Source organism: Brassica napus, chromosome A2, assembly GCF_020379485.1.
Source record: "Brassica napus cultivar Da-Ae chromosome A2, Da-Ae, whole genome shotgun sequence".
NCBI classification, from domain to species: domain Eukaryota; kingdom Viridiplantae; phylum Streptophyta; class Magnoliopsida; order Brassicales; family Brassicaceae; genus Brassica; species Brassica napus.
In genome coordinates, this window is record NC_063435.1 from 11,292,840 (window position 1) to 11,304,588 (window position 11,749).

The 11,749-nt window shown below is 31.6% G+C and overlaps 1 protein-coding gene across 2 annotated transcripts; it reads left to right on the forward strand.

Annotated features, from left to right (window-relative positions):
- The first annotated feature begins 2,509 nt into the window (after positions 1 to 2,509).
- On the forward strand, positions 2,510 to 5,375 carry LOC106396508 (transcription factor bHLH96-like). 2 transcript variants are annotated; one of them, XM_022702733.2, is made up of 3 exons: positions 2,510 to 3,484; positions 3,942 to 4,355; positions 5,057 to 5,375. In XM_022702733.2, the coding sequence occupies exons 1-3, from the start codon at positions 3,008 to 3,010 to the stop codon at positions 5,159 to 5,161; spliced, it is 996 nt and encodes a 331-aa protein (XP_022558454.2). In that variant the 5' UTR covers positions 2,510 to 3,007; the 3' UTR covers positions 5,162 to 5,375. The 2 variants fall into 2 exon arrangements, with proteins under 2 accessions (XP_022558454.2, XP_013692373.2); XM_013836919.3 differs by having other exon boundaries at positions 2,635 to 3,484; positions 5,072 to 5,375.
- The last annotated feature ends 6,374 nt before the right edge of the window (positions 5,376 to 11,749 follow it).

Below are 11,749 nucleotides of genomic sequence, written 5' to 3' on the forward strand. Positions count from 1 at the left end.
ATGCTTGAGATTTCTTTAGCATAGTTATCAAGTTCTTGCTATATCCGTCCCAAAGATTTGGCATGTCACATGTCGAAGCATACATTCCATTGCACATCGTAATACTTCTATTTATGTATGCAAATGAGACTCTCGATATAAATTTGCATGTCCCCATTAATTGGATTTTTTCAGAAGTATCCTTCCAAACCCAACCACAACCACTGAATTGTGATGTAGGTGTTTAAGAACCATATACAATACATATGTTATCCAAGCTTACGGTTTGTGATTAGGTGACACTTTATTGCGATGATTTTGCTAGAAACACATTCGCCGAAGACCATGCATGGGATCTGCCTTCGTGTATCTGATTAATTCAAAGGGTCCCTGTCTATACCTCTGAACAATTTGTCATTCCGAAATTTCCAATGGTACCAAATTATATAGATCCATGTCAAGTTGTGGATTCTCAACGTTCTTTTTCCAAAAGAGATAGTCCATATTGGTATAAATGCTAGATATCAGAAATAAATCAGGGCACAGTGGTGTTGAGGATAATGACCATGTTTGAAAATCTAGCGGGCACTCGAAAACTGTGTTTACTGTTTTGCCAGGCTCCACACATCTTGAAAAAAGTTATCATATAACATATAACGATGTATCATATTCTTTGTTACTGCCACATGGGATGTAAGAAGTTATCATATAAGGTGACGTATCTTCAGCATACATTTGTTGTCCAAGCAAAGGTTTTAAGCTTTGTTATGCTTGGTTCCAAAAGTTCCTTCTCTTCTTCAGTTTTCAGGATATGCCGTGATATCCAATATCCGATTTAACTATATGCTGACCACTTTTTATATAGCTTCAACAAAAAGTGTCACGATGGTTGGTTTGGTTAATGGCTAAACTACGAATTAAGAGTATATCCTCCTGGACACATAATTTTTAAGTAACCCGCCAGCCCATTCCTTTGTTTCTCCATTTATTAAATCACTGGCGGTCATACGTAGATGAACTACCGGAGCATTAGGACGGGCTGGCCTGCCTGGTGTCGTAGGAATCCAGGGATCCTCCCACACCTTTAGTTCATATTCTGAATTAATCTTCTGCATAATCCCCAGTAGTAGTAGTTTCATTTCCTTTAAGATACTAGCCCAAACATAGGATGGAGAGTCCACTGAGATTATTTGCAAGGGCGAGCTCATTCTATAGTGTTTCCCACGTAAAACGCGAGCCACCAATGAACCTGGAAATTTTACCAAACACCATAATGGTTTCGCCAATAATGCCAAATTAAACTCATGAATCATACGAAATCTAAGTCCACTTCCTCTCCCGGTAAACAAAGTTTCTCCCATTTTGCCAAGTGAATTCATCTCTTTGGTGGATTTGAACTCCACCATAATTGTGCAATGACAACCACCAGAATTGTGCAAAGGTACTTATAAGTTTTTTGCAAAACTCTAAAAGGAATAGGAAGCTATACATAACATACGCCGTAAGAGCTAAGATGGTGGATTTAATTAATATTTGTTCCTCTCTTTGATAACCATCTGCCAATCCACCCGTTCACTCTATTTAGTAGTCTTTCTTTTAAATAGGCAAAAATTAACACTTAGATCCACTAATATATTGCTAGTCACATATTTACATGTTAGATATTTTGACCTCAATCCTAGTTATGGGTGCAAATAAGGAAATAAAAAAAATCATAATCTTAATAATTTATATTATCATTTGAGAAATTACTTTGCTTACTTGTCAGGTTTTCCACTATTTTAGAAATAATCAATATTTCTATAAATAGTTTTTATATAATTTCATATTAAAAGTTTTGAAATTTATGATAATTACATGTATAATCCACATATGTATTTGATATTATCTTATTTATTATTATATAAAAATGAAGTTTTCTTTTTTGCAGGCCATTAAAATGTAAATCTATTTTTCCTTAATATTATTAAAGAAGAAGTTTTGTTTATTTGTAAGTTTGGTTTTCACCCTAGTCAGTAGGAAACAAAAACTGGGTAAACAAATTGCTTGTGTTGTTTGCGTTTACTTGATTCGCGATCAGTCACTAATTAAGGATCTAACTAAACGGTTAATCAATTGAACTCTAAGGTAATCTGATCAAGATCAAAATCGAATCTGATACCTTAACATTTATATCAATCAAAACTTAGTTTAACCAGATATCAATAAAAAAGAGCCTTTGATTTCCAATTTATAAAGCCTTGACGTACGCGGATACATAGAAACAAAGAAAAATCTTTGACGTCAAGCTTAATATCTCTCTATCTATACGCATTACGACGCACCATATATATAAGCAAAATATTATTGAACACCTACAAGGTGATGTACCAAATAATTAATATCATCTCAAACATCTTCAAATTTTAGTTCAAGCTTCATTTGATAATATCGATTCCCAGGATATACGGAAAACATTAATTTATGGCAACGTATAAAGTTGAGAATTCAACATATTATATTTATCTCTCCTCGAACATGAGTGTAACTAGACGAACCCCAAAGCCTGCATGAAACACACAGAATCTTTTCTCTGGTTCTGTGGACCGGTCTATAGTCTCACGTGCAGAAGAAACCATTCAACGTCTCTCTATATATCTTCTACTTTTCATAACCCAACTGTTTTAGATTTTCTTCGGGACATCTTCTGTTGTTAAAAAAAAACATATAAGCTTTATAAGCTCCCAAGCTTCTCCACTCATCCATAGATCAAAACCACAACTTTCTCTGACCTTCTTGTTTCATTTCTTATTCAATTTTACTTGGTTATTTTAAACAAAATATTTTATATTGTTTTTTTATTTTGTAAACCTAGAGGTTTTATACATGTTTGATTTGCCTTTTGCACTGTCTCCCTCAAGACAAAAAGAGAAAGACAAACACTTTCTGTCTTTTTTTTCTCTCCCTCTCTCTCTCTCTCTCTGGCTCGGACCCTTTTCATATTTTTCTGAGAGTATATTTTATTTTTCGACGAACTTTGTAGCTAATTATGGCCTTAGAGGCTGTTGTCTACCCACAAGATCCATTCTCCTTAATATCTTGCAAAGATATTCAGTTTCACGACTTCTACTTTCAACAAGAAGACAATCAAGATCCACTAGACACCAAGAACAACATTAAGCTAGGGCAAGAACAAAGACAAGGGCTTCCGAGAATTAATTATAACGGTAAAAGCGTAGATACTTTTACCAATGATGACTATAACTACAACGATCAGGAGGAGGATCTTCGATGGCCACGAGACGACCATCTTTATGGATCTGCCTTGGACGAACCTCCACCATCGGATGTGGCGGCTGGAGGGGGGAGGAGGAAGAGGAGGAGGAGGACAAAGAGTAGCAAGAACAAGGAAGAGATCGAGAACCAGAGGATGACTCACATCGCCGTAGAGAGAAATCGCCGGAAACAAATGAACGATTACCTCGCCGTTCTCCGTTCTCTCATGCCACCTTCTTACGCTCAAAGGGTTAGTCTCTACATACAACAGCTATATATGTATATGTGCGTTTGAGCGCGTGAAGTCTTATTTTAACGCGTGAAAAAATAAAGACAAAGCCTATGTTCTAGACTTTCTAGTTTCATTAGGACAAATATATATTACACTATATGTGTAAATGTTTAAACATAAGTTTGATAAAAATGACGAATGAATGTTGACAAAAAAATTGATATAACGAATGAATGACGTTATTGTTTTCATAGTATAAGCTAATGTCTCTATAGATGGAAACTATGGGTAGTGGGATTGTGGGAGAACAAATAAAGTCTTGAACGTCATTGCGCTAAAAAAGGACTATCGACATCATATAAAACTGTGAATACTTTAATATTAAAACAATGTACTAAATATAAAAGTTCGATTGTTTTATAAAAAACCTTTTCCAATTTCTATGGGCTTAACCTATGGTTTGTGGTGGTTAAAGGGAGATCAAGCGTCAATAGTAGGCGGAGCCATTAACTACTTAAAGGAGCTTGAGCATCATTTACAATCAATTGAGCCTCCGTTAAAGAGTACCACCGTCCCAGTAGACACCGAATCCGCTTCCCCCGCCGCCGACCAGATCAACACTATTGCCGCCAGCTCGTTGGGACAGTTCTCAGAGTTCTTTGCTTTTCCTCAATACTCGAGCCGACCTTCTTCATCGTCTGTGGCTGAAGGGATGGCGGAGATAGAGGTGACGATGGTGGAGAGCCATGCGAGTGTGAAGATACTCGCCAAGAAGAGACCCAAACAACTTCTTAAACTGGCGGCATCGATACAGAACCTGAAGCTTACTGTTCTTCATCTCAATGTCACCACTTGTGACGACTCTGTCCTCTATTCCATCAGCCTAAAGGTACATTTTTTTTCTCATATTTATAGCTTCATAACATTGTGTTGCAAGTTCAAATTAAAGTGGTATTATCCAAATTAAAGCGGTCTTAGTGGAGCACTAATATAATCACTGTTCTGATAGTTAGTTTTGGGTCAATGATTCACTGATTCTTTCTCTCATGACAAATGCTTTATTCATTTAATGTGTCTTTTTGTCACACATTTAGTTTGTCTCCTAATAATGTACTTGTGAATTAATTTTCTGGGCCAAAATGTTTTGAAGAACAATTTAAATCGTTCTTCCTTTTCTTTTACTTGGTTTACGGCTGGTCCCAATTATTGAGGGGGGGTGGGGGGGAGGGTTTCAAAATCAGCGTATTTATTCAACTAAAAAAAAAAGGTAATGATTCTCGTAAGAATCAGGGACTAAAAAGATGACATATGCCTACACATGTGTGTATGTGTGTTATGTGTATTGTGGAAGTTCTGGTGGTCACAGAACTGTGGTACACGGCAGAACGAAGTGACACCACTCGTTTTAGGACACATTCATAAGCTTCTTCCTCGAAATAATATACATTTGCACCCCAAAAAGATATACATTTCTTTTATCATTTGTTACTTGGTTTTTCTTGATGAATCAACCCTTTTTTTTTTTTTTTTTGCTAACCCCTTTTCATGTAACTTATATTTAAGAATTTATTTTATTCTTTTTGATTAAAGATTGGGTTGATTCAGGTTGAAGAAGGGAGCCAATTGAATACAGTGGAAGATATTGCAGCAGGCATGAATCAAATCCTAAGGAGGATCGAAGAAGAGTCTTCTTGAGCTAATATAGTTGGATTTTAGTTATGACACATCTAGAGGACCTCTAATTTTTCATGTGTTATCTTTTAATATCCTTTTCATATTAAAATAAATAAAAATAAATAACTTTCGATTGGTCTTTGTATTTTTTATTGCTTCACTTTTAAACGTATGACGGTGCTTCGTCTGTCATTTCCTTTTGTTTATCCCATTATTGAAATGACTTCGTTTTTCATTTTGTTACTAATATACATGATGTTAAAATTAAAGATAAATGCTTTATTTATTAGATGAAAAATTGTATGGCACTTTTCTATAGATTGAAATGCGATTGCATCATACATGTTATACTTATACTGTTATAGATATTTTTTTTTACTAATGGTTATAGATAGTTCGAAGTGTTTTTCCACAGTTTGTGCTTAAGAAAATGATTAAACAGAAAAGAAGAAACTTAAGATCTTGAATTATTGTGTTATTATTCCTGACTCTCTTTCCCCATCAATCTTCAAATAATATTTTTTTGTGGAACAAATTATTTTCTAAAACGTACATGCGCAGAATTTATAGTAGGTGTGGATTCATGGAACAAGATGATGATGATTGTCGTATCACGAAGACCTATCAAATATCTTTAGAATCTATGTTTTTCACTTTCGGAGTTGAAAAGCAAAAGCCATAAATAGTAATAAAGTAAAACCTACCTATTTGATTATACAAAATAAAAATTTATTCTCTATTATATACCTGAGTGTTGTGTTTAATTAGAATCATCTTCATGATTGAGATTTTGAATCACCAACTTTTACTTGAGTAAATATTTGTTTGGATGTGATTGAAAATGTATCTATTTCCGCACGATTAACTAATCTCTATGATCTTATCGGAAAAAAAGACTTTAAGATTGAAATGAAAAAAGTCTCAACACCAGTGGCCAAACAAGGTAGAAGAGATTGGGTGTTTGATGCAGCATACATCCCCTTCCGTTTATGGCTTCGGTTTTTTTTTTTTTTAATCAATACTATTAAAACGGAAGGAATCTTAAAAAATCTACTCAACAAAGTTGTTTGGACTCTTTTATTTAACTCATTATTTTTTTTGTCTTAATTTAAACTTAGACTAACAATATATTACCATATAATTCTCTAACAATAATTTATTTAATTTCTTTATTTATTCAAATACCACTCATAAATATTAATCATTACTATTATTATGTTTACCATTTTGACTTTTAATCATAATAGCATTGAAACTAATGTTTTATATTATCACTTTTATCATATAATATAGAATTTAAATCAAGAGAAGTTACACGACATATATGTGTATATTTTAACTTCATTTTTCCTTTATAATAACGTAATCATATCATATATAAATTTTCCAACTAAAATCTCATATTATATACTAAACTTTCAATCGTCTATAGTTTGATAGATATTTTCATATTTAAAAACGAGTTTTCTAAAAAATATTTCATCAACCATGTTTTTGTACAATAACGATAAAAATCTATATCAAAAGGTTGTTGGACCCGATATGGACGTAATGGGTCCACATCTGTTCGGATATTTAGGATTCTAAAAAGATTCGAAATATCTAAAAAATCTGAAAAATATTTGAAACACGAAATGTACTTGAAACTCCAAACAAATACCCAAAAAATTCAAATACCTAAAAATTCAAAATCTTATTCAAAATCTGACACTGAATTGAAAATACCTAAAATTTTATCCAAATACCCAAAAAAAATTTAATTTGAAAATTTACCTGAAATCAAAAACTATAATCGTAAACCAAAAACCTACAAAAATATTCATAATGCCGGAAACATATTCAAAATATCCAAATATACCAAATAAACATAACATATTTATAATCGGGTCTAGGGTAGGACTCAGACTCAAACAAAGACATGCGGGTCCAAAAAAAACCCCAATAGGTTATCTTCTCTGGACCTGAACTAAACCTATTTCTGGATCGGTTCGGTTTGTGTTTTTTGATCCGAATATAATTCTCATGCCTAAAAAAACTTACGTAAAAATGTACATATAAAATATCAAATAAACTAATTCATAGATTATATAACTGTTAAAAATTATATTTTTCGATATAATAAGACTTTGTATTATAATATAATCCAAAAAACCTGTGCTTTCCAAGCGCGGGTCAAAATCTAGTTATTATCTTAAGTTTAGATACGTGATATGGTTCTATTTCTTTTTTACATGTCGATAAGGATATCTTATATTCCTTTATGGACAAGGCTTTAGTGTTGTTTATGCTTAGTTATATACACGTTGATACTTTGGCTTTGTAAAGTACATCTTTTACTTCGAATTATTAATAAGAGTTTTTATAACTCTAGCCTTATTCTCGGATAGAACCTCGACTCTCAACGATCTCAAGAAAACACGTTTCCTAAGTATTCTCAGAATTAATAGGTTTCTTGCGCTATACGTAGCTTACGCTACATCTAGAGACTACATGTTTTTTATTCCTATCAAGTCATACTCGATCTTCATCTCTCTGCTACACAATATGCCTCCATGGAAACAAACCCCCGAATATATAACAACTCGAAGAACTTCGTAATACCCTTGATAACTTTGCAATGGGTCTACACGAAACTCTTCTTCATGCCACTGAAACAGCCTTTATAACCGTGCTGCAACGACATCACCAACATCAACCGGTTCAGGCAGCCAATCAACCTCGTCACGACAATCAGTCGGATGATGGCCTGGCTAAGAACCTATTCGCAAATGACAACCTGTAAGACCTCCATAGTAGACACTGTGTCGCCCCTCCCGCTGATCAACTCAATAGACGCGAAATTCAGGCTGAGGATAAACGATGGGATTCGGGATTTCAAGTTGAGATTCCTGAGTTCTCCGATAATTTGAGCAGAAAGGAGTTTTTGGATTGGCTAAGCCCAATTGACGAAATATTGGAATTCGAAAGTATTCCGGGATATCAATGTGTTCCTTTAATCGCATCACGCTTTAAGAACAGAGCTATGACATGGTGGCAACAGGTTAAAGAATCACGTCGGAGAGATGGAAATTGACACTGGCGAACGTTTAAGGAAACATATGCTACGAGCTTTCCTCCCTTACAATTACGAACAAATACTTCACAACATACTCCAATCCTTGCGCCAGAAAGAAAGAACAGTGGACAGAATGCAACAATTTTTTTTTTCATATGGTGGCTCGTACTACACTTATCGAGACAGAAGAGCAGATTCTCTCACGCTTCATTGGTGGACTACATTACTAGAATCGAATCGCAATGCAACAATTCAGTCCGCTCACAGTCAGGGGCGGATGCAGAATCATTTTTAGATGGGGGCACACCATTTTGTTTCATTATATCTAAGTGTAGGATTAGGAAGCAGTTTTTAACATAATAGTAACTAGATTTTGACCCGCACGCCCGTGCGGGTGTATTTTTTAAAAAAATATGATGCTATTTGATTTTTTTGTCACTATTTAGGATTGATCAAAAAACTCGAATTCGAAGAATTGAACCGATCACAATCCGAATAAGTAGTACTAAATCTGAACCAGAATTGATTAAATATCCTAATTATTCAAAATTTTGGTATTTGAAGAACTGAAATCTATCCGATCCGAACCGAAATATTTTGGGTATCCAAAATAGATTTATATACTTATATATTAATTATTTTTAGATTTAATATATATAAAAATATCCAGAATATATATGATGTAAATATATACAAATAATCAAACGTAAATACTTAAATATATGATGTAAACTTTTAAGTTCGCTTAAATGCTTGAAAATATGATGTAAACTTCTAAGTTCGTTTAAATACTTATATATATGATGTAAACTTTTAAGTTCGCTTAAATGCTTGAAAATATATACAAATAATCAAACATAAATATCTTAAATAGTTAAGATATACTCAAAACTCCAAAAATACTTAAATAATTATTAATTCTTTATCCAAATATTTAAACCAAACCTATTTAAATTGGTTATCCAAATCCGAACCAAATCCTCAAAGATCTGAACTGAACACGAAATCACAAAAAGACCCGAAAATGAACCCGAACGCCCACCCCTAATCACTATTATATATATATATATATATATATCCTATATGTGTCATCATAAGTTACAAAATATGTGTTATCATATAATTAATCGTATTTTATACGTACCATCAAATAAGTTTTCTTATAATTAATAATATTTTATATGTACAATCATATAAATAATCACATATATTATATTTTAAAATTTAATGTGAAATATAAAAACCATAATTTAAGTTGGTGTTTGAAATTGGGCTTTGTATTGTATTTTTCTTATATATATTGAAAATATTTTTATAATAGTTATTAGAAAATATGTTAGTAAAAATCAAATTTTGAATATATATATATATATATATACATATATATATATATATATATATTTGAATTAATTTTTGATATAAATCAATTTTAAATTACTATTTTGATTTGAATATATTATATATCAAATAACATAGACTCATTACTTTTTAATATAATGTAATGTACTTCCAATTTTTAGTAGCATAAGCCTATTATTTTTTTCCTAACTTACTACTATCCATGTTTCCAAACAATACTATTTTTTTAACTACTATCCATATTACCAAACAATCTCAATGTGTACTTCAACTTTAATAATATAGATTACTGAAGAAAAATAAAAAAATAGATGGGGGCACCTCCTCACCTACGTCCGCCACTGCTCACAGTTTCTAAAGCACATCAACGAGCTGAGAGACATCTGTAGAATTGGGCTTTATTCGACTAGATTCTAGTGAGAGACAGCTTTATGTATTCAAAATTTCGAAGTCGTGGACCCTTTACATTTTACTAAGGGTTGTTAAAATGAATTATATCTCAGGCTCAACTCAATTTTTATGAGCACAAGTTTTATTTCTACGCTCATTTAATAAATAAGTTTAAATGAACGAGTTTAAACTAGATCAGGAGTTATACAAACAATTTTTAATAAACATGTGTCATTTCATAAAAATGATCATTTTTATACTTGTTTTTTGGACAACATACTTAAAATTATATATATATATATATATATATATATATATATATATATATATATAATGTATATATATATATATTGGATAACTTCTACTTTTCATATGTAAAAAGGATAATTTATATATTAATAATATTTATCTTCTAAAATTAAAATGTAAAACCAATTATTTAAAATATATATAGAAAATGTAAAAATATTTAAATCACTCATCATCTCATATCTCAAATTATCTATTTATATTTTATTATTATCTTAACATGAAATATTTATAAATGTTTGTTGTAATTTTATGATTTAGAAAGATGAAAACTTTGAAGATGAATCATCTCAAGACTCTCACGAGGAATATGATTTTAGATCATTGGTTTAGCTTTAATTTAATTAATTTTTTAGGTGTTATGTTTATATAGTATTTAATATTAATGTTTTAATTTTTAATATTTAAATTTTGAATTTTGAATAATATTATAGAACTTATTTTAACATTTTATTTTATAATAATTTTTTTATTTTTTATATTAGATCACAAGTTAGCTCGTCTAATTCATGATCTAGATGATCTAAGTTAATGTTTTCGTATTAAAACTCATATAATAAAAGAACTGAACTGATTTAGCTCATGAAAGATCCAAGTTCACTATGAGTTGAGCTTTGTTGAGCGAGTTAATTCATTTTAACACTCTTGCATTTTACTATTTGATTTTTTATAACACTTTTACTATTTTATTTTATTAATATAAAAAGGATATGTCACAGAATTATTATTATTAGAATAATTTTTTTTTTGAATTATACAGAGGTATCCTGGCCCCACAGAAGTGATCCAGACTAGTCACGTGTTGCCACATGTCGGTCCTCTGTCCCTGGCGATGTCGAAATGTTAATTCTCCAGTGGCCGGGATTCGAACCCAGGTGGCGGTACTCACAGCTGTAAGTCTTTTACCACTAGAGCTAGAAGCTCCGGTTAATTATTAGAATAATTAGACTGTGTATACCCACAAAAAGCCATATTAATATTTGTTTGAGATATCCGAAAATTTTGAAACTCGTACCAAATATTTATTTGGTTCTATAAATTAATTTATTGATAAAATATTAATATAGTTTATGTTTATATTTAAAATTATATTAAATATTAGATATTTTGTATATATAGAAACTTTGGTAAGAAACTATCAATTTTAAGACTTTTTACTAAACAGAAACTAAAATATGTGAAGTATCATTTACCCTTTTTATTAGTGTGAAGTATCCCAATCTATGTAAAGATCAATTTTCAAAGGCAAGAGTAATTCAAGTTCTGAATATTCAAATTAGATTTAAAACATTGTCTCACATCTACGTAGCCACAAAGATTAGTATAGTGGGGTTGATTCAACCCGGAACACTTTCGTTTGGTTTCCAGTTTTGCAGGTATGTTATTTAGATTTTCAAACTAGCCATGTTAACATTGCAAAATCATATTATATCGTTGTTAAATTCAACAATATACGTATGTAGCAAATATTAAACACGAGCACAAGAGAGGAAAAG